The 25,408-nt window shown below is 46.2% G+C and overlaps 2 protein-coding genes across 8 annotated transcripts in view; both read right to left on the reverse strand.

Moving 5' to 3' along the window:
• Positions 1-779: 779 nt before the first annotated feature.
• Positions 780-11,600, reverse strand: VPS4A (vacuolar protein sorting 4 homolog A). Of its 5 annotated transcripts, XM_049703997.1 has the most exons (12): positions 11,414-11,599; positions 7,836-7,947; positions 7,588-7,762; positions 6,230-6,291; positions 6,013-6,132; positions 5,244-5,400; positions 4,519-4,667; positions 4,075-4,156; positions 3,635-3,854; positions 2,121-2,261; positions 1,500-1,635; positions 780-1,186 (listed from the first exon to the last, which is right to left on the reverse strand). In XM_049703997.1, exons 1-11 carry the CDS (start codon positions 11,432-11,434, stop codon positions 1,534-1,536), a joined length of 1,341 nt encoding a protein of 446 aa, XP_049559954.1. In that variant the 5' UTR covers positions 11,435-11,599; the 3' UTR covers positions 780-1,186; positions 1,500-1,533. The 5 variants fall into 5 exon arrangements, with proteins under 5 accessions (XP_049559954.1, XP_049559955.1, XP_049559953.1 ...); XM_049703998.1 differs by having other exon boundaries at positions 780-1,635; positions 6,230-6,288; positions 11,414-11,600; XM_049703996.1 differs by having other exon boundaries at positions 780-1,635.
• A 4,562-nt stretch (positions 11,601-16,162) lies between these two features.
• SNTB2 (syntrophin beta 2) overlaps positions 16,163-25,408 on the reverse strand; it is a 102,155-nt gene continuing 92,909 nt past the window's right edge. Inside the window, exons 6-8 of one of the 3 annotated variants that reach the window (XR_004485041.2) lie at positions 25,048-25,232; positions 22,970-23,271; positions 16,163-20,569 (exon numbers count right to left, since the gene is read on the reverse strand). Coding sequence is in view for 2 of the 3 variants with exons in the window: in XM_004273205.3 (XP_004273253.2) it covers positions 23,179-23,271; positions 25,048-25,232 (278 nt within the window). In the remaining variant the exon portion in view is untranslated. Of the gene's footprint in view, positions 23,272-25,047; positions 25,233-25,408 lie in introns of all 3 variants that reach the window. The other 2 variants (XM_033434263.2, XM_004273205.3) reach the window with 2 other exon arrangements.

The raw sequence follows: 25,408 nt of genomic DNA on the forward strand, positions 1-25,408 counted from the left end.
TAAGCCTTCAAGGAACCAAGCAAAAGTTAAACACCACAGTGCAAAGCTAACAAAATCAAGAGGGGCCACATAATCAGCTCTGGACCATTCTGGTTGAAGATACAGAGGAAGAATGCTAGGTTTTGGAGGGGGAGGAGAGCTACAGGAACCGGATGCCAGGCTGCTTCTGCTGCCCCTCAGACAGCACTTCCAGGGCTGCTAGCTCTGGAGCCTTGGCTGTCTCACTATCAGGAGTCACAGGTTCAAATGGCCACAGGGGCTGGACAGGAAATGCAAAGGAGGCAGTCCAGGTGGGGACGCGTGAGCTGGAGAACACAGTCCTCCTATGAACAAGAAAGGCCCTGCTCAGATGCAGCTGATAGGCTGCCTCATGGGGATTCAGGTCCAGCGTTTCCTAAACTACTGTTTCAGAAGCCAGAGATCTAAATTTTTATGTCAACTTGACTTTAAATGTTGGCAGCAGACCAAACCAAAGCACAACTGCAGGCCACGTCTGGCCCACAGGCTTCCCAGTTTGCAGCCCCTGATCTGTAGGCTGAACAACAACAATCGCCCAAGTCCCTTAAACACCCCCACCGCACTTCTGAGGCCTTGGGGGAAGAAAGGCCTCATGAACCTGACTGGAGAACAGGCCCGGAAACTGCAGCAGCTGGTGACGTTCCTGTTTACTTGCTACTCCACTGAAAAGGGAGCAGACCCCAGAGGATCTTTCTAGTAGAAGCAAGTGTGGCCTTCAAAGAGCCTCAGACAAGAGTCAAAGATGAGATCACTCAGGTGGCTCAAGAAAGGAAAAGGATTTATTAGCCCCTTTCCAGGACAGGGACCCGGGGGCAGTGGCCGGGTTCAGTGTTCTCACATTCAGAGGGAAGAAAAGGCAGCAGGGAAACCCGACTGACTGCCTTCACTCGTTCTCATCTATACAGCTTTGTGCTCACAAAAACCATCCTCTTCTCCTGCAGGGAGGACACAGGGCCCGGAGGGAGAGAATGGCTTGGCTTTACTCTTGGCCTTTACAGACAGAGCCGGGGCTGGGGACCCAGAGCATCAGCCATTCTGTTCACATGGAGCAAAACTTGGGTCTGGAAGGGATGGGCAGCGGGGCTCTGGCCAGCCATTCCGAAGGTCTGCCGCACCAAGCCCGAAGCACGGGCTGCTTCCGCTCCTTGACGCTTCAGGCAGATCTTAACTTTATTTATAAACGACGAAAATCCAAGCAGCATTAATTTAGGGGAACAAAAAATGGTTTAAAAAAAACCATGGAGGAGCAGGACAAGGAGGTGGTGAGCATCCACAAGAGGAGGAGGAGGAAGCAGGAAGAGCCAGAATTCCACTGGGTGCCGAATGTGCTTCTGCGTCTCCGCGGCCGGGGAGGCCCTTCCTTCCTGCTCCCCCAGCTGATGGCCAGACAGCAGAGGGGATGCTGTAGTGACTTTAGGACAAGCCCTGGAGCCCTGTCTGGCCACTGCCATGGGGAGTACCATGGATTGACCCCAATCAACTCCCACCTTCACCATCACGCATGTGAAGAAGGTTTTAACTCTCCTGTCCAAAGTCCTCTGAGAATTTCTTCACTTTCAGGAGGTCATCTGCATTCACGGTGGGCCGAGTGGTGGCCAAAGACCGGAGCATGTCCGACTGCAAAGACAAGTGCTTGTGGGTGAGGGAGGCTGGGCTCCAGGGCCTCAGCCTGCCTTAGTCTCAACCCCATGCAGTCCAGGGTGGGAAGAGCCCTGCCGCTGAGGTCACGCCCCAGCCCCTAATGCAGAACTCCCGTTGCCTGGTTTCTGCCTGAAGGCCTCCTGGGGTAGGGACGCTCCCCTCCTGAGGCAGCTCATGTCATTTCCAGATGGCCTACTTCCGGTTGAGAGAATCTAAGTTCCCATTATTTCTTAACTCATGTGAGAAGCTCTTTTCCAACTGCACACCCACCACACCAGGCCCAATGGCAAACACTTGCCTCACAGAACAGGCAAGACCAGGATAAGGAGAGGCCAAGAACAGTCAGATGAGAGGCTGCCTATGCAACTGCACCAAATCAAACCGTGCTGACAGACATTTACTGGTTCCTTCTGTGTACAAAACAAGCTCTGTGTAGTCCTCTCTCCCAGCTGGCCACTTACCATGCAAACCACAGGCTCTAAGAGTTTGTCACCGGGGACATCCATCCAAGTCATTTCCATGGCCCCTGGGTCCCCTGGTGAGCATGGGGTCAGAAGGTCGTCGATCATAATGCTAGGGTTGGTGCGGGAAGGGCCACAGACCTGAAACCAAACAGGAGTTTGACTGGCTGGAGGGGTTGCCCCATGGCATTTGGGGAAGGGGCGGGACGACTCAGGTTTCTGAGTCCTGAGCATGGTATGAACAAATGCCTGGGTTTCTAGATCATCAGTCTGATCTGACTGATGGGCTCCTTCAAACCCTTGGGCTGGGCAGTCAGTGTGGCTCCAAGTCTGATTTCAGAGGTTCGTGATCAGCATGCTATTCCAGCTACTATTCTCTGGAATCTCAATCTGTGGCCCAAATGCCTAGAAAGCTTCCTCTTCCTCATCAACTCCATCAAATCTCACCACAAGTGCAGTGACATCAAAATGTTTTTCCAACCAAAGGCTGCGTGCTCCATTGGCAACATCTCCCCAAATATCCCCAAGGCTCAATCCCTCCCGTCATTCAACTCTTGACTCAGTGTCACCCAGTGTGGCATGTCCTTTAAAAGTGAAACCTACCCACACCCCCTCCAAACCTCAGAAACACCAGACCTCCCTCCCTGGTTCCGTCTTCCCCTCATTACCCTCTAAGAAATGAGTCTTTATTTTGTTTGTTGTCTGTCTCCCCCACTAGAAACGAGGCTCTTGTAGGGCAGGGATTTTTTTTTTTTTTTTTAAAGAAGATGTTGGGGGTAGGAGTTTATTAATTAATTAATTAATTTTTGTTGTGTTGGGTCTTTGTGCGAGGGCTTTCTCTAGTCGTGGCGAGCGGGGGCCACTCTTCATCGCGGTGCGCGGGCCTCTCACTGTCGCTTCCTCTCTTGTTGCGGAGCACAGGCTCCAGACGCGCAGGCTCAGTAGTTGTGGCTCACAGGCCTAGTTGCTCCGCGGCATGTGGGATCCTCCCAGACCAGGGCTCGAACCCGTGTCCCCTGCATTAGCAGGCAGATTCTCAACCACTGCGCCACCAGGGAAGCCCTAGGGCAGGGATTTTTGTCTGCTGTGGTCACAAGTGTCTCCCCAACACCTAGAACAGTGCCAGGCACACAGTAGGACCCTCGGCGACACCTGACAAACATCTGCTGCGTGAATGGAGTTCTTCTTCATGGTGTGTGATTTTGCACCCACTGCTTTCAGACATGCAGCAGGGTCTACCATGCGCATCAGCACAGTGCTGACTGCAGGGGTGGCAGAGGTGACAGTCACGGTGCCCTGTCCTCTAGCATCACACAATCTGAGATGGTCGCCCTCCAGCCAGAACTGCAGGGGAGGTGGAAGCAGGTGTAACCCCAGCCCCTGGAGTCAGAGAGCGCACCATGCACTTACCCTTGGCTCCCCAGGAGACCCAAAATGTGTCACCCAAGCAGCCAGAAAGCCAATATCCCCTTTCCTGTGACACTTTCTAAGCAATTCCTTGCTGGCCCACTCACCTTTTTGAAGTGTGTCGCTGACTGTACTTTCCTCACGGGCTGCATGAGGGAATCCCGCACGATGATGCTGATGTCTGCGCCCGAGTAGCCTTCCGTCTTCCGGGCCAGCTCGTGGATGTTGGCGTCTGTGAGGTTGTGAGGAGTGCTCCCCAGATGCAACCGGAACATCTGGGCACGGGCAGCCTCCTCCGGCAATGGGATATAAATTCGCTTTTCAAACCTAGAGAGACAAGCACATGGCACGACTTGAGAGTGGATGGCGGGATGGTCTCAATGGAGAGGCTCGGGGGGCCCTCCAGAAGCCGGCTTCACTAAGGGCTCTGCAGACACGGAGAAGCCGCCAGAGAAACGGGGTCAGGCTGCACCCCCTGCTGCCAGCAGCAGGTTGACCACGGCTGGAGACAGATCTTGGCCCCTGCCTCCTACTGGGGAACACTCACCTCCTTCTAATGGCTGAATCCAAAACCCACGGGATGTTTGTGGCACCAAGTACCAGAGTCCCATCATTGTTATTCCCCACCCCTGTGGAGAAAGGGAAACACAGACGCCAACTCAACACCTGCAAGGATCAGTCAGAACCTGTGGGAAGGACCTCAGGGATTTGCGTCCTGAACTGGAGCTGTCCCTGTGACACCACCGTCAGGAATCTGGCTGGCTTTAGTTGGGTGAAGAGCCCTACAGCCCTGCCTGCCTTGGGAGGGGCGGAGAGGTGGCCAGCCAAGGCTGCAGTAACCTCTCCTCAATGAGAAGGAGCTAAGAATTGCTTCTCTGATATCCCCTCCACTGAAAGGACAGTCAGGTCCAGCCACAGCTAAATAATGACGCCCTAGGCTGGCTTTAGCGGGGGACGAGAACCAGGGAGGGGACCCGGGACTGGCACACACCCTGCATCTGGACCAGGAACTCCGTTTTGATCCTTCGGGCGGCCTCACTCTCATTTTCGTTGCGGGATCCGCAGAGCGAATCCACCTCGTCAATGAAGATGATGGAGGGCTTGTGCTGCCTGGCCAGCTCAAACAGGTTCTTGACTAGCCTGTGAGGGTGAGACACAGGGTTGGGATCCAGACACCTGCACACATGCCCAGCCGGGGTCCCAAGCACCACCTCTCCTCTTGCCCTTCCCTTGGAGAGGCTGAGACGACAGAAAAAATAGTGGTAACAGATCCTCTGGCAGCACTGCACTGAGAGGAAGAGCAAGCCTTGGCAACAACTTCAAATCCTGGCAGCCCCGTTCATTAGCTCTGGTCTGAGGACAAGTCACTTCCCTTCCTCTCCGCCTCAGTTTGATCATCTGCAAAATGGGAGCCGGTGTGGGGAATAAGTTAACTGTATAAAGTCCCCAACAGAGAACACTCAGCTGAAACCCAGTTACTGTGAGCACCTTTCCCTTCCCTTCATGAGGACTTATGGCTCCCAAGTTCCCTTCCAGTCTCCGTTGGCTCTGTGAGGACCGTGTCCCACCTGACGAGCTAGCAAGATACCCCTCTCCCAGCTACTCTTCCTGGCCATCCACAGCGGCTCCTCTGGGAGGTGATTCCAAGGGCAGGGAAGCTGGACCATGAGCAGCTGCCAGGGCTGCCAGGAGAGTGGAGCCTGGCGGCTGACTTACTTCTCACTCTCCCCCAACCACTTAGACATCAAGTCTGAGGAGGACACAGAGAAGAAGGTAGAGTTGTTGGCCTCCGTTGCCACTGCTTTGGCCAGGTAGGATTTCCCTGTGCCAGGGGGTCCGAAGAGCAGTATTCCCCGCCAAGGGGTACGCTTGCCTACGAGAAAGAATGAACTGAAGTAAGCTTCTTCCTGACTGGGGAAAGGGAACAGAAAAAAGCAGAGGGGCCTCAGTCATGGTAAACACAGGCAGAAATGAAAAGTTCTACATGACAACTTTGCTCTAGGAGCAAAGGAGCAAAGGGAACTAAATCACCTGCCGAGGGCTTGATCCTAGCCCTGGCTCATGACCCCCAGGACCTGGCAAAGTGACACTGGCTGGCACTGGTTCCTAACCCTGCCTACCACTGAGATGGTCAAGTCAAAGTTCTAGCCACAGAAGTGTTTCTGACACTGAAGAGAAGCCAAGGAGTAGATGACTGTGATGAGCAGGCCCTGGGCCCTTGCCTGCTAAGGGCAAAAGGGAGCCAAGTCACCATCTGCCACCTGGACACCTTCATAATGGGGGCCCTCAGCTGGTGGCCTCAGAAGCCTGATTTTTCTTTTTTTTTTTTGGCCACGCCACGCGGCTTGCGGGATGTTAGTTCCCCGACCAGGGACTGACCCGAGACCACAGCAGTGACAGCGCAGAGTCCTAACCACTGGACCGCCAGGGAATTCCCAGAAGCCTGATATTTTTGCATCTGGGCCTAAAGTGGCTCAACTCTTACCTGTGAACAAGTGTGGGAATTTAATTGGCAAAATGACAGCTTCTTTGAGGGCCTCCTTGGCCCCCTCCAGCCCGGCCACGTCATTCCACCGAATGTTGGGCTTCTCCATCACGACAGCACCTGCAAGATGAGGGCAGAGCCTTCGACCTGGAGCCCAACTCACCAGGGGCTCCTTGCCACGTCCCCCTCCCATCACCACAGGCCTCAAGCCTCTTACCCATCAGCTGTTCTTGCAATTTCTTTTTCTCTGGATTATCCCCTTCACTGTCACTATCGCTGCTGGGAAAGGAGACAGAAGATGACAGGCTGGAGCAAGAGGCAGTTGGCAAGGGGGCTCTCAGAGCAAGGCCAGGCTCTGGCTGCCAGCCTGGTGCTAAAAAGATGCTTTCCCTGCTCAACAGTGGTGAGAGACCCACAGACAGGCACCTCGGGGATGTCGGGGCCACACATCATCAGCACTCCCCTCTGGATCCTCCAGGAAACACTCTCATAACCCACCCTCGCTTCTTCATCAAGGGCATAAGAATCGCGGCATGTGTCCTCTCTAGCAGGCTGGTGAGGGACCTGTACTTTGGCTGGACTTCAAGAGCAGCCAGGCAAGCACTTGGAGCTGTTACTGGCCTTTCATAGGGACTCAAAACAGGACAGCAAGTGGCTGTGCCTCCAGGGCCAATCCCTATTCGGACATAAGTAACTTGCCATCCTTAAAACTCTTCCAGCCCTCCTGAAGGTGCTTGCTCTCCTGCCCCTACCTCAGTGTGTCTCGCACTCTGGGCACAGGCGTGTCCTCTCCGTCCAGGAGTCTAAGCACAGGCGTGTCCTCTCCATCCAGGAGCAGGGCCTCCCACTCTGGGGAGGCAGCTGACACACCACCTTCCTCTCTCCTACTCCCCAGCTGGGCACCCTCCCCTCACCTCCAGGACACCACTGGCCTTTGTGCTCAAAACACAGATGGGAGGTGACAGGCTGTAGAGGGAACATGGCTTTAAAGTCAGAAACAGAGGCCCCGGGTGTGGGTCCAGACTCCATCAAGTACCAGCTCTGTGGCCATCCCTGAACCTCTCTGAGTCTGCTGCCATATCTGTCAGATGAAGATGAGAATAACAGCAGCTGACATTTATTCGATCCTTACTGCGCTCCAAGCCCTCTTCTCAGGGCCTTACCCGCATCGTCTCATTTGCTCCTCAGAGCAACACTAGGAGGGAAGTCCCACTACCTTCCTCCTCCTACAGATGAGGAACGTGCAGGCCCAGGAGGGTCATGGCACTTGTCCAAGGTCACACGGCTAGGAAGTGGCAGAGCTGGGCTAGATCCTCAGAGTCTGGCTCCCCACCTTGCCCACAGCTTTTCCATACAGATCCAATGAGATGATGTATTGATAAGTGGAAGTTTCCTGTAAAGTGCCTGACGAAGGCAGCTGCAGGCATTATCACTATTATGAACAGAATTTCCCAAAAGGAAGGTGCCAGGAAAGTCCACAGTAGCATCAGCACCAAGACGACGGCGACACAGGAAACAGACACCTGTTCGTGGGGGCTCTGGTCCCCACCAGGTCTTCCGCTCCTCCGTACTCACCCCTTGCTCTCGCTCTGGTTCTCTTTGACTGGCTTCTTGCCATGCTTCTCTTTATTTCGTAAATAATCCTTCAGCTTCTCTGCCCGGTCTAGGTACTGCATGCACTTGGCTCGAATGCTCTCCTTGGCTTTGTCGCTGTGTGCCTCATCTGCAAAGAGGAACCACGTAGGGGCCCCTGCGAGCCCCCGTGTGCCCGCCCTCCTCTCGCAGGGGCTCTGCGGCTGGGGAGGACCCCACGTGGGACTCACATTTGATAGCATGCAGGAAATACTCCACGGCATGCTGGTAGAGCCGGAGGGCCTCCTCGTAGTTCTTGGCTTTATCCTCTTCTGTGGCTTTTGTCACCAGATCAATGGCTTTCTGGAAAGGCAAAACATAACCCAGTGCTTCCCAAGAGATCCAGAAAGCCCCTGGGTTCCAGGCAGCAGGAATACACTGTTAAGAGATATTGCCAGGCCCGGGACTCTGTCAGTCACAGACCTTTATGTTGGCCTACTTGTCCAACATCAACTAGAAAGGCCCTGAAAGGAAGCTTTAAAAGACAGCTATTCCTTTTCACAATACACTCATACAGTTAAAAGCAACCTCCTTCTCAGTCAAGCAGAAGCCTGATCATGTATCTCAGGTTAGGGCTCAAAGGGAGAGTTCACTTTCTATTTCACAGCTTTGGGGGAAAGAGAAATAGACCTGGACTGAGAGCCTGCAACAGGGCAAACCTCAGAACCAACTGATTGCTGTGTGGTTCAGCATGGAGGCCAGAAACCGTCCTTGACCTCATGGGCCAGAGAGGAGCCAGCCAGCTAGGAAAGTCCTCCATCGACCCAAGAGTTTTATGAGAGGGACTTAAAGGGATCTCTGCTTCTTTCTACTGGCCCAACTCACTTCTCTAGGCTGAAAAGAGAAGATAGTTTCCCTAAAGTTGAGACCTAGGGAAGGGATGCTTAGACGTGTGATTCAATACACCAGTAGATCCAGGAAGAAAAGTGTGTGCTTACTCCAGAGGCATATATGAGCTGCCAGTGGAGGGCAGCGATCCTCTGGAACCTCCTAAGAACTCTGTGAGAGCCTCTGTAAACCTTTAAACCCTGTAGGCCTGTACTCTGCCCTGAACTTAAAGCATGCTGGATCTTTCAGGCAGCTGCCCCACGACTACATATCCAGTTTTAGAAACCACAGCTTTACCAACCTGGGAAGCACTACCAGAATTATCCTCTGCAGGCTGATACAGCACTACACACCAGGCAGGCAGAACCCACTGTATACACACAGTTCCGTCCACAGTGAACAATAAGCCTCCTGACCAGCTCTTGGCAGGGCCTGGGCATCTGTGCAGCCCTTTCTCATCTGAAAATAAGAAGTCTCAGAAAGACACAGGGAGTGCTACAGAACAAACAGACTGGGATAGATTACGCCAGGCTGATGTAAAACAAACTCACCAGGTTGAAGAGATGAGGAAAGGTGAGTGTTGGCTACTGTTTTCAAGCTTCAGCTCCCTACAATACTTAGAAATAGATAATGGCTAGGCACCCTGAACCTTCCTGCATAATTAGTTTAACCACAAGCTTCACGTGTCTACTCTCCTCCACGAGGCCCTTCCTCCAGATAGACATGAAAGGGGTGCCCCCATCACCAGTGGCTTCTAGTTTCCAGAACACACCCCCCCAGTTCCTTGGACTTTTCCACTCTATACACTTTGCTTGGGTCTGTCATTTTGAAAGGGGGGTTCAGAACGATACTCGAGGTATGCTCTGCCTCTCACATGGCAAGGCAGGCCCATCCCCTCCCTCCTTCTAGATACTCTATTAATTATTGCACCTCAGAGTATATTCGGTTGTTCTGGCAACCATAAAGAGTTTTTCACATACAAGAGGACTGAGCTGCAACTTGGAGACGAACAGTTTTGCATAACAGCATGGAAAGGTGACAAATAAAACTACCAGCCCTGCTGAATCTCTAGTAACAGGTGTGCCAAAGGATGAGGATGGAAGAAAAGGGTAACAAAGATGTGCTAACAGAGGAGGTGGCAAACTTTCTGTAAAGGAACAGAATGTAAATATTTTAGACTTTCCTGCCATACAATCTCTGTTGCAACTACTCAACTCTGCCTTTGTAGCCCCAAAGCAGCCACAGACAATATGTAAACAAATGAGCAGAGATGTGTTCCAATAAAACTTTATTTATAGATACTGAAATTTGAATTTCATGATTTTCACATATCATGAAATATCCCTTTTTTCAGACACTTAAAAACGTAAAAACCGGGTTTCCTTGGTGGCGCAGTGGTTGGGAGTCCGCCTGCCGATGCAGGGTATGTGGGTTCGTGCCCCGGTCCGGGAGGATCCCACATGCCGCGGAGCAGCTGGGCCCGTGAGCCATGGCCGCTGAGCCTGCGCATCCGGAACCTGTGCTCCGCAGCGGGAGAGGCCACAACAGTGAGAGGCCCGCGTACCGCAAAAAAAAAAAACAACAAAAAACGTAAAAACCTAGGACACGATGTTAAGTGAATGAAGCCAGTCACACTGGACCACATATTATATAATTCCATTTATATGAAATGCCCGGAATACGGAAATGCATAGGGACAGAGAGTAGATTAGTGTTTGCCTAGGGTTAGGGGGAATAGAGGGATCAGGGGGGTGATGAAAGTGTTCTAAAAGTGATTGTGGTGATGGTTGCACAACTATGAATATACTAAAAGGACTGAACTGCACACTTTACATAGGTGAATTGTATGGCATGTGAGTTATATCTTAATAAAGCTGTTCTTCTAAAAAAAGGAAAAAACATTCTTATCTCACAAGCCCAATAAAAACTGGGCAGGTGAGATCTGCAGGCCATGTCTGTCGACCCGTGTGATAACAGCTTCTGCTGGTGGATGGTGGGGCTTGGCTTTGGACTCCAGCAAATTCCTGGCTTAGTAACCCACTGTATTCCACGCCTCTGTTCCTCTCTTTTTGTCCACCTGGAGTAACCATCCCTCCTCCACCTCCAGGTACCTGCATGCCCCCCCCATCCTTTGACCACCCAGCCAAATGCCTCTTCTTCCATGACCTCTTGCCTAACTCTCCCAAGCACTGTGTCTGTCATCACTTAATGAGCACTTAGTATGTAACCGACACTGTGTTAAGAATGCTTTACCTGACCTACTCAATCTAGAACCACTATCACAACAACCCCATACAGGGTATTACCCCACTTTACTGACGGAAAACCCGAGATTCCAAGATCAGCTAACGAGCGCCCAAGGTCACATGCTAGTGAGTGGCAGAGCCGAGATTCAAGCTCAGGTCTGAGGCAAAACAGTTTGTTTTCCGGCCCAGCAAATGCCGGCAGCACCTGGAGGATGGGTCAGTCATGCATCCAGGTGGCGCCACCCCAGCACCACCCGACGCGATATAAGGAATGAATGAAGGGTCTTTGGCCGAGAAGAGGAAATCGGAGACCGTGGAAGGAGCGGGGGTTTGTTCGAAGGGAAGCAGGAGGAGGAGGAGGGGAAGCCAGCGGCCCGACCGCGGGCCCAAGCTTCCCGGGTGTCGCTTGTGAGGCCCGGGTGAGGCTGATCCCCAGGGCAGTCCCGGGGCGCCGGCTACATGTAGCGGCCTCGGGGCTCTGCACGGCCGAGGGAGCCGGGCGTTCTGGACGAGAGGCGACCCTCGGCTCCGAGCGCGAGAAAAGAGAAACGGGCGGAGGCGACGACAGGGCGACGGGGCGGGGGCGCGAGGCCGGGGCTCCGAGGAGGCCGCCCGCCTGCCCGCTCGCAGGCCCCGCCGCGCCTCCTTCGGCCTCCTCAAGCCGGGCCGGGCCGCGCCGCGCCGCGCCGAGGTACCTGGAGGGTTGACGTTGTCATTTCATCTCCTGGGTCCGCCCCACACCCCGCGGCGCTGCTTGCAGCCTCGGTCCGGCCCCGAGAGCCGAGGAGCTGGTTCGGCGCGGGGAGCGCGGCGGGACGGCGCTGGGCACAGGCAGGGTGGCCGCTCGTAGGGGAGCGGAGTCTGAGGGCGAGCGAGTAGCGCGGCGCAGAGCGGTCGGGTCCGAGCCGCGCGGCTGCCCCCCGGCGGTCACGACCGGCACTGCAGGCGCCGCTCCCCGCCGTGGCTGTGGGACTAGGGTCCGGACGGGGCAAGGGGCGCGTCGGGGGTGGGGCGGGACTGGGGGCCCGAGGGGGCGGGGCCAGAAGCAGAGCAGAATGGAATCCTCAAGTCCTGGATCCCACTTTGAATAAAACAGCACCTATAGGGCAGTTTTTACTCGCACAATAAGCCTGACTTCCCAGAGCTTTGGGTTCCTGATGTTTAATAGGGTATGATAATAATTAGTATCTACCTTGTCTGCCTTTCGGAGAAAATGAATGAGCTAGCTAATGTAAACAGTGTACCCCACACTGGGGCTCAGTCCCTGGTAACGGGTTATTATGAGGCCGGTGGCGCTGTCTGAAGCCCATTCTGTTTTGCTTTATACTACTTTTCTCCTTAGGAAAGTGATTTTCTTAGGCCTCCAAAGCTAGGGGCTCTACCCAGGTGAACTTAGGCAGAACAGATTGGTTGTTCACATTCATTGAGATCAGCATGTTTAAAAAACCAATAGGAAGGATCTAGTAAAGAAAGCTAGCCAACGGAAATAGGACCAAAGCCTAGGTGGGTGGATTGGCTGCAGACATTACAGTGGAAGCAGAGAAGATAGTTGCCTACCTAGGCTGGCCAGAAGGTAACAAGAAGTTAGGAGAGTACCTTTGGATGGACTCTGTTTTCTTGGTGAATTAGAAGGAAAGAGAATCTGCTGAGAGAGAGGGAGAGAAGGTAGAAGGCCTGGGGTGTGAGGAGAGTAAGGATGGTTTGAAATCATTTCAAGTGAACTGTGTTAAGGGCAAACCTGGTAAAGGGTGGCAACTTCCATAAATGTATAGAGATGACAATTTGTTTTGGATTTTTCTCCCCGGTACTCGGCTGCTCGAGTGCGGGTTCATCCATGAGGCTGCCTTGAAGATAGAGCATCAGGGGAATTCACAGGTTTGGTGAGTGTGGTACTACAATGGAATCAGAGCCAGGTAAGGTGGGAAGTGAATAGGGAGAAAGTAAAAGTGTCAGTGGACTAATTGAGGACTCCAAAGATTGAAGGATAGTCACAGTGGGAACACACTGGAGAGGGATGCTTCAGTTTTTAATTTTGGAAATGGCTCTGTTTCAGGTATAACACAGTCGAGGGGCTACCATGGGAGCTGGAGGATGGGTGACATGGAGCGAAAGGGGCCATCATCACACACGGGGAGTTCAAGGAAACAAAAGGCCCGGTGCTGAGCATCCCTGTGGACACTGGAGTCAGGATAATGGCAGGAGTGGCAGGACAAGGCCTTTGAGGAGTCTGGGTGAGATGAGGAGGCAGACACCCTCCAAATCATGGCTTCTCAGCTTCTACCCTGAAACACTGCTCTTTTAGACACTGATGGCTGAGTGGAGAGGCTTTCATTTGATGTCTGGCACCAATGATGTTATGTTATAGTCACTATGCTTTTACATCATTGAGAGCACAGGGCTGGGGCTTTTCCAGGGGCCTGGCACAAGACAGATACTCAATATCTGCTGGAAGAACTAATAATTAACTAAAGAATTAATAAGCAAACAAAAGAGAGGGACCTAACGGGTGGATAAGCATGAAACAGAGAAACTGAGAACATATTAACTCCAGTTACTTGATAGGCTGTTCCAGATGGAAGACAGAATTAAAATGAAAAGTCCCTACAATTAGAGAAGTTTGTATTAGCCTGCTAAGGCTGCCATAACAAGATACCACAGGGTGGCTTAAACAATAGAAATATATTTTCTCACAGTTCTGTAGGCTAGAAGTTCAAGATCAAGGTGCTAGCAGGGTTGGTTGGTTTCTTCTGAGGCCTCTTTTCTAGGCTTGCACATGGCCACGCTTTTGCTGTGTCCTCAGAGAGTCTTTGTTCACATGAGCCATGGTATCTCTTTTTCACATTTCCTCTTCTTATAAGGATACCAGTCAGATTGGATTAGGGTCCATCTTAATGGGATCATTTTAACTGGATCACCTCTTTAAAGGCTCTATTTCCAAATACATTCTGAGGCGCTGAGGGTAGGGCTCAATGTATGAATTTTGGTGGGATACAGTTCAGCCCATAGCAAGGGCTGGCGGGGTTGAGTTCCACTGGCTGTGTTCATCTTCCCTTTGTTCTGCCTACTCTGCTCTGACCTCTTGCTTAGCTTGTCTTGCGTGAGCCTGCTGTCCAGACGCTGACTGCTTTACAAGGCAGAGCTTCCGGGAGGAAGCCCCGCCTCCTAGAGGAACTTCTGTCCTTCCGATGGGAAACCAGAACTCCTCCCCATCACCACTGGATCACTGGTCGTTGACTTTCTTCTAGGATGCTAGCTTGAAAACAGGCTCTGAGGACACCTCAATTCTGCAGTGGTGTTGCCATTGCTGGGGTGGAGGTGTGAATGGAGGAAGGAAAGGGGGAATAAAGGCACTAAATCTAAGTTATTTGTGGGCTGGCACATGGAGCACGTTTAGGCTTGATTCTGAATCAGATCAATAACTTCATGTTCTTTTTCACTAGAGCAGAAATCAGATTCTCAGCTCCCACATTTTAGGTAGAAAGTCATTGACTTGCAAATGCCCAATTCCATTTGCTCTTTTTATTTTTAAGTAGTTGATTTACAATGTTGTGATAGTTTCAGGTGTACAGCAAAGTGATTCAGATATATATATATATTTTCAGATTCTTTTCCATTATAGGTTATTACAAGATATTGAATATAGTTCCCTGTGCTATGCAGTAGGTCTTTGTTGTTTATCTATTTTATATATAGTAGTGTGTATCTATTAATCCAAAACTCCTAATGTATTGCCCCCCCTTCCCCTTTGGTAACCGCAAGTTTGTTTTCTATGTCTAACTCTATTTCTCTTTTGTAAATACATTCATTAGTATCATATTTTTAGATTCCACATATAAGTGGTATCATATATCTGTCTCTCTTTCTGACTTACTTCGCTTAGTATGATAATCTCTAGGTCCATCCATTTTACTGCAAATGGCATTATGTCATTCTTTCTTATGGCTGAGTAATATTCTGTTGTATATATGTACCACATCTTTATCCATTCCTCTGTCGATGGACATTTAGGTTGCTTCCATGTCTTGGCTACTGTAAATAGTGCTGCTATGAACACTGGGGTGCATGTATCTTTTTGAATTAGAGTTTTTCCGCATATGTGCCCAGGAGTGGAATTGCTGGATCTCATGGTAAATTTATCTATAAGTTTTTTAAGGAACCTCCACACTGTTCTCCATAGTGGCTGCCCATTTGTTCTTTCTTGCACAGCACTTTTCTATATTGGGTTCTGTTGATGCTGAGGATGTGGCACTTGTAAACCCAAGCTTGGACCAGTGAATCAACTCTCCTTAGCCAATACAACCTCATAAAATCAGACTATACAAACTCCAGCATTCTAGGGCTCATGCCAAGCAGTAGGTTCTGAGCAATTTGTTAAGGAGCTTCTTGGTTGGGGGCATGAACAGTGTGGAGGAGGAGGAATAAAAGCAAGGTTCAGGGCTTCCCTGGTGGCGCAGTGGTTAAGAATCCGCCTGCCAATGCAGGAGACACGGGTTTGAGCCTTGGTCCAGGAAGATCCCACATGCCGCGGAGCAACTAAGCCCGTGCACCACAACTACCGAGCCTGCGCTCTAGAGCCCGCGAGCCACAACTACGGAAGCCCACGTGCCTAGAGTCCATGCTCCAACAAGTGAATGGACAAGAGAAGCCACTGCACCACAACGAAGAGTAGTCCCCGCTCGCTGCAACTAGAGAAAGCCCGCGTGCAGCAACGAAGACCCAACACAGCCAAAAATAAATAAATAAAATAAATAAATTTATAAAAAACAAGGTTCAGATGAGTAACATTTTGGAGAGGTAGGGCCAGGGCAAAATTCTGCTGAGATATCACACAAAGTGACTGATACTGAAATCAATGGAACAGTGATCTCCAAACATGATTCTTGAGAAACCATCTCTCACTTGCCCCTCCTCTGTGTGACTCAAAGTTTGATAAAGCTCAGATTGATCCAGTGATTAAGCTCCCATCACACAGATGGTCAGTGGTAGAACTACAACCGAAACTAAGTTTTTAAGAGTTTGGAGTTGTCCTAAATCTGTTTAAAAATGGCACCAGAAGAGGCTAAGATGTGACAACCAAACACATGTGATACTGGATAGGATCCTGTGCCATAAGGGAAAAGGAGACATTGTTGGGACGATTGGAGCACTTAAATGGGGTCTGTGGATGGGTGGTAGTGTTGTACCAAAGTTGACTTCCTGATTGGGAGGGCTGTAGGGTGGCAATACAGGAGAATGTCCTTGTGTTTGTAACGTACACACTAGAGAATTTAAGGGTGATAAGCATCGTGGCAGAAAAAGACAAGAGAAGGTAATGGAACAAATGTGGTAAAATGTTAACAACTGGGAAATTTGGGTGACACGGATGTAGGAGTTCTTTGTACTATTCTTAAACCTTTCCTGTTTAAGTTTGAAACTATTTTAACATTAAAAAATGAAAAAAAAAATACAAGTCTAAAAGCAGTTCTTTTATTTACAGTATAAAGGTTACAAAGGTATATATGTATTTATATATATAATACCCTTAAGTTGCAAATTTCATTGTAATGTACAATGCTCTATGTTGATGTGCAACTCAAGGGAAAGTGTTGTCTATGCATTATACTTACACAGTACACATAAAGCTTATTATTACGAACACAAATACTGCCCTGTTTTATGCCATGGGTTTTGATTTGGTAGTCTGGTGATGCCAGAAGACTTGAGACCTAAATTTTAAACAACACTTAAAAAGAAGTCTTGTTTAAATACAGGGTTCCAAAAGGAAGGAAAACACCAGAATATCACATACTTCTAATTCTTTGTAGAAGTGTCATCCTAGCTTTCTAAGTCTTAATACTTGAAAAAATGAGAGTTGCGTAGGACAGAATACATACAAGAGGGTATAATAAAAGTTTGCACAGATTAGCCAAAACAGGCCTTTATAGGTAGTGGTTTGCCACATTATTTTGTAAAGGACCTTGGGTCTGGTACCACAAGGGAAACAGATTCTTTGGGCACCCAGGTCTTATCACGCTGAATCCATCCAACAGACTGTAAACATAACACTGGAGTCCTAACTAGAGAAAAACAATCAGAAATTGGTTCTTATGATAGGGCAGGTTTGCTTTAAGGTGTGAAGAGTATCATCAAGATTGATGATCGTGCCAAACCCAAAACTTAGTTTAGATCATTTCTCCTCCTCCAAATTCTGTTAATTCACAAAACAGGTGAAAAAATGTAACTGACACCCACCTGAACAGGACTGAGATAGAAGGAAAGCACTTCTTCCAACCTAGGAGGAACAGACACTTAACATGACAATACTTATGTGCTGGTTCCAATAGTATACAATCATTAGCACCTGATTGTCAAAGGGCAGGTTTAAAGTAAAGACCAAGACATTGAAGGCATGACCTAATTTGTGTGCACAACTCCAGGACGCTGAAAACCAAGGGGAAGGAGCCCATGAGACTGTGTTCCCTAAGCCATTCCAATCACTGACCTCTCAGGGCCTTTCTGGGCATGACAAAGGATGTTGCCTGAAAGGCTGCCTCTAGTGATAGATGGAAGGCAAGCTAGATGGAAAGGGACTGTTACTGAAGGAAAATATGGAAAAATTCACACAACTGCTCTTATTTTTTTTTAGGTGCCCTTTCTACTGAGTTTGAATGTCTGAGTGTTCTAGAATAAGTGGAATTTTGCTAAGTTTTAAATATCTTCATTATTTTGATCTCTCAAATGGAGCAACAGTCCATCTACCACATGTAAGGACTTTCAGCAAATGAGATGTTTAAAGGCTGCAAATGTGAAAATGACTGGGTCAGCACAATCTATAAAGTGGGTAGATGAAATATACATTTATCTTTTCTGTTTACAGTTAAAAGAAACTTTTCTTTAAAAAGACTTTCTCATTGATCCACTTTGGGCAATAGAGCTAACTTTTTGTCGTTGTTGTGATTTATCTTACTAAGGATATTCTACACTAGTCTCCTTCACAAACTAAAGCCTGATTTTGAATTAAAAAATGATGCATGATGAAAAGACCAACCTACTAAAATGTGCTTGGAGTTCTTTCATGCTAGCATGGATCAAAGACTGAGCATCCTTTTAAATATTTTCCAATTTGCCAGATAAGCAGAACTGCAGATATGCTTTGGTAAAAATATGAGGTGGTTAATTACTTAACCTCTGACTGATAAATAGATGGCATGGTGTGATTGAGAAGTAATGGATTATGTGCTACTTGAGGGCAGGAACTTTCTTTTGGACCTTTCAGAGTGCCTGTGCAGAACTGTACATTAATAAATGCTTATTAGATGAAAGAATCCATGAATTAATATATCATTAATTAGGTTTGCAGTTTCAAAAATTTCTCTAGGGTCCCAAAGAACCTTTTGTCTATTCATAAGAGACTTCTATCACTTTGGAAGAGGTGATAATCAGGTTCCAAAGGTGTACATGTGACTAGGATAAAGAGGGACTCAAAAACTTTCGCATTTGTGTCAATGGCAGGGAGGTAAGATTATTACAAAACTGAGTAAAGTACTTACAGGACTCAGAAGTTAGAAATCTACCACAATACCTAATCTTACAATAAAATGAAGTATCATTTCTCTGTTATATCCTTTTAGTTTCAACTAATCTATTTTGTGGCAATTCAAGGATTACAGTTCATTTGGTAGATTTTTGTTGACTACAATCAAATGTTCATTGGAGAGCAAGCAATCATTTACAAACAGCATATTTATGCATTATATCAAATGTAGATTCACTTTTAAAACCAGAATATGCTTTGGTTCAGTCACCTAAAATGGAAAGGAAGAATAGAGGTGACAAGAAATTAAGCTCACGTTTATCAAGTTTATAAAAGAAGAAATCTTGTTAAAATATTTTTCAAGTTAATACACAACAACCATTCTTCCAGTTGGCAGTTTAACTAGTGTCAAAAAGAGACGTGTTCTATTGTCTATTAATTGTACCTTACTTTAACTTGAAATTATCACTGATCTGCTAGATGTGTGTATGTGTGTGCTTTAGAGAAAGGGTTTCAAATCAACCACTTAAGTAGTCTATTACTAGTATAAAATAAATTTCACTGAATATCCTTATACCATAGGAATAGCTATATTGCTCAAAACACATAATCCTGATATACAGCATAATTATTTTAGAATTGTCTGTCATCACACATTTATTGAGTGTCTCTATGCCCAGCACAGTGAAATATATAGCTTAAAAAGGGGGGCAGGGGTTGGGGGACTGCTGCTGTCAGTTTTTAAAGACAGTATATATAACAAAATAATTGTAGATTATCAAAAAATTAAAATAGGGACACAGAGAGAATGGTAGCAGATGTCAGAGTCCTCTACTTTGATCTAATGGAGAAAAAAAAAAAGCCACAATAAGAATTCAAATTTAAATGAAAGAGATTTCCAATCTCAAGGTAGGAATATAATACCACCTGGCACGTAATATACCTGATAGAGATATATAAAACAAATGAATATGACTATAATCAAATTCAACTTAAAGTTTAAGCAGAATCCCAAAGAAGTCTCTTTTCCTTACACAGATATGCAGATCTCAATATGCTTTGAGACCAAAGAGATCCAGCATTTTACTTCATTGGATATTGAAAGAAAACGACCTTTGGCTTTCTAACCAGCCATTTCATTCATGGCGTCAACAGTGGATGGCAGCGACATGAAAATGTATGCTAGATATTTGGATGGTTTAAATATTATGTACAATCAATAGCTTATAACCAGTGAAAATAATAAGAACATAATTCAGCATAAGTGTCTAAGATACAAAATAAGCAGAGAAAGTGCTTAAGTCTACAGGTCTTCCCTGAAAGCTTCAAATATGTTTAACTCTTTGAGTAAGTAGGGCTTTTAATAGATTTTGCATAGCAGCTTACATGATAATTTGAATTAAAAATATGGATATAAATTAAACAAGGAGACCTGGAGGTTCTCTCAAAATTAAAAAAATCCATTATAATCTTTTCTCAAAAGTGGACACACTTTTATCCATCAAAACCATTTACAATGAAATGTGTTTTTTCTAGGAGAAACATAGTCTTGTCCAGATTCCACACAGTTTAAATTTTTTTTAAAGAGTAAATTTTGGTTTATTAGCTAAGTGCATTTAATCAGCTGAAAAAAGCTTTGTTACCATTCTGTTAGGAGGATAAATTAAGAAAATAATCAGTAACAACTTTAATCATTTGTTGGTTAGAGTGATTTTTCCACTTATAAAAATATAATAAATAATTTGATCCCTCCTGCATGCAATAATTGTCAATAACAAACTTTGTGAGAGTACAGATGATAAAAACAAGCACTATCAGACTTTAGCTAGCCTAAAAAGTGCTAAAACATGGCTTTAAAATAGATGAATGCCATTTAAAGTAGTATTTTTGATTCCTGTACATGTCCCAATATTTAATCTGAAACTCTACTAGGTAGCTGAGTTTATAGTTACAACTACCTAATAAATACTGTATAAACATACATTAAAGTATTTCTTCATATAAAATATTAGATACTAATTTCCAGGTAAGATTTGTTTGAAGACTTCAGGAAAGGACTCACCTTTTCCAGAAAAAGTATAATTGAGCCTTTTCTTCCTTTCCTTTTTTTTTTTTTTTTTTTTCCGGGGGGAGAGGGAGCGGAGACGTTTTAGAGAATGAGGAGGAAGAATTTTCACACACCAATTGGCTGCTCGTAGGCCTCTGTGTGGAATGTGGAGAAGACGTCTAAGCCCCGGTTCCCGAGGGCACGAGGAGTGTCCATCGGAATGAGGGGGCACTACTATGCAGCTCCTTTCCACTCTACACATGGAAGCCCACCACATTCTCAACAATTTTCCTATTTCAAAATGAAAAAGAAGTGAAAAGTCAGCTGTTCTATAAAAGATGTGAAATATCAAAAATGCCCCTCTTCAGTTATCACTTGAAAATAATTTGCCACATTCTGGCATCTTAATACAAAATACCTATTTATCAAGGCTGTCCCATTCATAAAAAGCACTTCATTTGTGGTTTGAAAATCCCACAAACACAATTAAAGAACAACCTGGTCACCCATGATTGGAAAGCTGCTGAAGTATGTTAAACAAGCAGCTGAAGGGCTCTTGCTCTTGGGGCGCTAGTGGTCAAAGGAAACCCTCCATACACTTTCATTTCACATCAAGACTCAAAAGATACTAGAAACCTATGGATCTTGGTGCTATGACAGCTAAAGCTTGAGCAAAATGAGCCGAAATGCACACAATGCTTACCTCTCCTGCCCACATTTTAATCATACCTTTTAACAGATCTTTTTCATAGAAGGAATGAGCAGCGTGGCTCAGAAGTTCTCCCAGAAAATATTCTCAGTGGCTTAGCCTTTCATACTAACACAGAAAACCTCACCAAATGGCTTTGCTGCAAAAGTCTGTGACTGCATTGTTCGACTTCTCAGATTAATAATACTCTCACTGCCAAAAGTGTCTAAGCTCCCTTATCTGAGGGTATTGTGTGTTGAAATTCTGCTTCCAGAAACCATAGCTGGATCTTCAAGATTCTTTCTTCTCTGATTTGCAAACGTATGCCAGATGGAACCAAACTTAGATTTATGAATTTTCAAAACATAAAAAAGCTCTTAAAAGATATATTCTAGTCTAGATTTCAATTTCCAGTTTTAAGTAGATCAGACTTTGGGGACTGGAGCTGGGGGAAGAACTCATTTATGGGGCAGAGGGAAGACAATGAGGTTACAATGTCCAACTAGAACTCTCTCTGCTCATGAGTCTGCTCTTTTATATGTTCCACCTATAGGTCAGTCTGCACTCAAACCAAATAGCTCTTGCTTTGCAAATAGTACATTTGTGGGTTTTTGGGTTTTTTTTTCTTTTTCATCTTTGGACTGCTACCCTTCTCCACCCTCCATAGTGCTCACGTCCTCTTATGGCATTCCTGATAACTCTAGTAAATGAGAACTATTCCTAGAACTTTCTTCAGAGAGCAGAGAGAACATCAAAGTCAGTGTTACCTTTTCTTTCAGATCTGGGGACTGTGCTAACCTTGACATTTTATATAGCTATTATACTATTTTAAATGTTTTCAGATACATACTCCTTCATAATTAGGAAAAAGCAGCTGAGTTCTCCAGTACCACAAAATCAGCAATCTTACTGCTGCTATGTCCTAATGATGATATCTGACAACGCTTAGCAAAGCCCAGGTAGCTGTTCCATGGTCTCATCACCCTGCCCATTGTAGGATGCATCACTGAGCCAGCACTGAATTAGAGTTGCTGACGGATGCCACTCTGTTGCCACAGAGGGAGAGGGCCAGGGCCAGGATCCTGCATGGGCTCACACAGCTCAAAGCAATGTGCCATGATGTTTGTGCTAAAGAGCAAGCTGGCTTCACTGACAAAGTGTACTCTTTCAACAAGCTGGCTCTCCAGGATTTGTCTTCCTTAAAGAGATCTGCCAACTAAAAAAGATACCGCACTAAGGAAACCCACCGCAAAAATTATTCTTCAATATTAGATAGATGATCTCCCTGGAATGGCAGTGATATCCAGTCATTCAAACTAATAAAGCTCCACTAACCCTAACCAAAGGCACATTTGGTAAGCAATAAAAAATGGCTTAGGCTAAAACGAGGATTTTCTTTTAAAATAAATCTTATCCCCTGGCTCCTACAAAAGATAAAATCAGAAAATCCTAAAACAAGCAAAACTTTTCTTTCAAAGCAGTGGTTTCCAACTTGTTTTTCAAGTTGGTCACTACTAGAAAGGGAGTGGAAGGCAAGGTAAATCAAATCTTGCAAGTTCTAAGTCTTAAAGTTAGCACTTATGAGTGGCAAAGCTTGTGATGCAGTGGGAAGTGATGGCCAGGGTGGGATGCAGGGAGAGCCATGACAGATGAAGAACCCTTTGGTGATGCAATTCAAGGACTTCCTAGGGTACAACGAGTAAGTGAAGACAGTAAAATCCAACAAAATGTATAAACTATATGGAGTGACCAAGAAGCACGGGCTGCTGCAAACTAGCACCTGGTTAGAGATAGCTGTCCTAAGCAAAAGATCAAGGCTAAGCCTGAAACAAATTCTATTGGAAGAAGAAGAAAAAGAAAAAAAAAGAAACTATTAGATGTTTGATTATGTCCAAAAAGAAAAAGAATGAGCCACCCTTCTTATCAAGGGAAATAAACCTAATTACTTAGAAACCACATTAGGAAACTAGACAATAAATCAACAGCCTTATTTTGCAGCTTACTAGAGTCCTAGAATTTCTGGCAAGGTAGTTTGAAAAAGGCAAGCTCTTCTTTAAACATGGTTACAGTTCAGCAGTGATTTGTAGGTCCTTGTCAAGGCACTGTGCTGGAGGAGAGAGCAAAGAGCTTTCTTTTTGTGCTTTTTTTTTTTTTTTTGAGGTGGAAATACTTCTTGTGACATTCAAGGCTCTTTACTGATTTTTTTTGCTGCTCATACAAGCAGTCCCATGCGAGTGACTTTGGCCGACAAGAATGTGTGCAACACAAATACTATCGGCTTCGGACAGGAGTGCAGGTCCATGGTCTGTGGAGAAAGGACATTAATTATCACTGCTATATACAGATGCTTTAATAAACAAACATGCAAAATAAACAAATTTGGACATGATGTTCTACTTTTTAAAAAGAACTTGGATAATGGATGTGCCAGATTTATGGCAACTCTTCGGAACTTAGAGCCGCAAATGGAAGTGTACTCTGAAGTAAGGTTATTCTATGTCAAAATTAAACACCAGTGTGAAATTTCACATCCACAATTAGGACACTATTGGTGGTGTACTAGATTTCACCATGCCACGTAGGAAGATGTAAAGGAAAGAGGAATATCCTATATGGAAACCACTGACTGTAAGTATATTTCCCAGGGGGAATCACAGTAAATTCAGCTGAAGTGTGACCATCTATGTGTATGATTTTTGATACCCCTTATCGGTTTGTGGTGGGAATGACAACCCTTGAAGCTAGTTGGGAGGGCTAGTTATACCTTTCTAAGCACAGGTCTCTAATTTGGACAGCTGACATCAGATGAACAGGCTTTTGAAGTCCATGGCTATCCATAGTTTCCTAAAGGTTCATCATTTAAAATAAGATTTCTAGGGCTTCCCTGGTGGCGCAGTGGTTGAGAGTCTGCCTGCCAATGCAGGGGACACGGGTTCGTGCCCCAGTCCGGGAAGATCCCACATGCTGCGGAGCGCCTAGGACCGTGAGCCATGGCCGCTGAGCCTGCGCGTCCGGAGCCTGTGCTCCGCAACGGAAGAGGCCGCAACAGTGAGAGGCCCGCGTACCGCAAAAAAAATAAATAAATAAATAAAAATAAAATAAAATAAGATTTCTAGCCACAGTTTTCTCATTTGGAGTTTGAACTTCATTATCCCTAAGATCTGTTTCAGTTCTAAAATTTCAAGATTCTGTTTTTCAAATTTACACCTATTGTGACTGTGTCAATGGACATAAGATTTCACGTATAAGACAAGACTTGAACTACTGGCTCAATACTGATAAGAGAGAAAAGGCATGACTTTGACTTCTTTATCATGATTTCTGATTTCTAAAGTACACTTGACACACTTCTCTAGTTCTCCAAGGGGACTCATGAATTCCTGTTGATATTTCCTTTAAAGGACAAGGAAGTCAAAAAAGATGATGGCGGGCTTCCCTGGTGGTGCAGTGGTTGAGAGTCCGTCTGCCGATGCAGGGGACACGGGTTCGTGCCCCGGTCCGGGAAGATCCCACATGCCGCAGAGCGGCTGGGCCCATGAGCCATGGCCGCTGAGCCTGTGCGTCCGGAGCCTGTTTTGCGCAACGGGAGAGGCCACAATAGTGAGAGGCCAGTGTACCGCAAAAAAAAAAAAAAAAAAGATGATGGCTGTATGTACATATCTCCATATCTTTTTTTTCTGATCAGCAGCATTTCTGTAGCAACTGTCACTTTATTACTTTTAACTCTTATCCCAACAAATTGCTGATAATATCAATGGATAGAATTCATTTATTAAAGTTTGCCAGGTTTAGTATTTTGTACCTTATATTTGTTAAAAGCCTGTTTCTTAAAATGGCTATTTATTTTTTCTTTCTAAAATTCAAACAAAACTTTTAAAAAAGGGAATGATTTCCTAATGTGGGAAAAAAAACCAGTGAAACCCCAAAACCAAACCCATGCATCTTTGAAAACTGAAGAATTTCTTGGCTCCAAATGGAATATCAGTCTGTAAGCCCATAATTTTCTATAGAAGAGGTAAGAAGCAATAGGAAGAAAGAGAATACCTATTAGAATAAACATGTTTTTCAGAAACACGCTTACCAGTTCTCCCTCAGGACCACCAAAATCCAGATACAGATTTCTGATGCCATCATCAGCAGACATTTTCAGCCTTTCGAAGGGGTAATGGTATAATATGCTGCTGGAACCTCCATTTTCCCTGGAGATAGTGAACCCACTTTCATAGTGGACAGTGAGTCTTACCTCTTGGCCATTTAATGTGCAGCCTATTGAAGACAAGAAAAAACATCATTAATAAAGTTACTACTTCAGTTAGAAAGTGGTAAAGGCTTCTCCTGACTTCTAAAAAGGGAAAAGAATCTTCTTGAGAATGTGTGATACCTAACCTATTTGGAACATCCTGAAGTGAGTCTTGTTTTGGTCACTCAAGTCAACATCTTAT

Source organism: Orcinus orca, chromosome 20 (assembly GCF_937001465.1).
Source record: "Orcinus orca chromosome 20, mOrcOrc1.1, whole genome shotgun sequence".
Lineage (NCBI taxonomy): Eukaryota > Metazoa > Chordata > Mammalia > Artiodactyla > Delphinidae > Orcinus > Orcinus orca.

Bases quoted from the DNA above. Each gene is read 5' to 3' on its own strand.
- VPS4A (XM_049703997.1), bottom strand. From the start codon at position 11,434: ATGACAACGTCAACCCTCCAG. The intron at 7,763-7,835 runs GTGAGTCCCACG...GGGGGCTCGCAG, and splicing joins TTTCCTGCATGCTATCAAAT to GGGCCCCTACGTGGTTCCTC. The intron at 2,262-3,634 runs GTGAGTGGGCCA...GTTTGGTTTCAG, and splicing joins CAGCGACACACTTCAAAAAG to GTCTGTGGCCCTTCCCGCAC.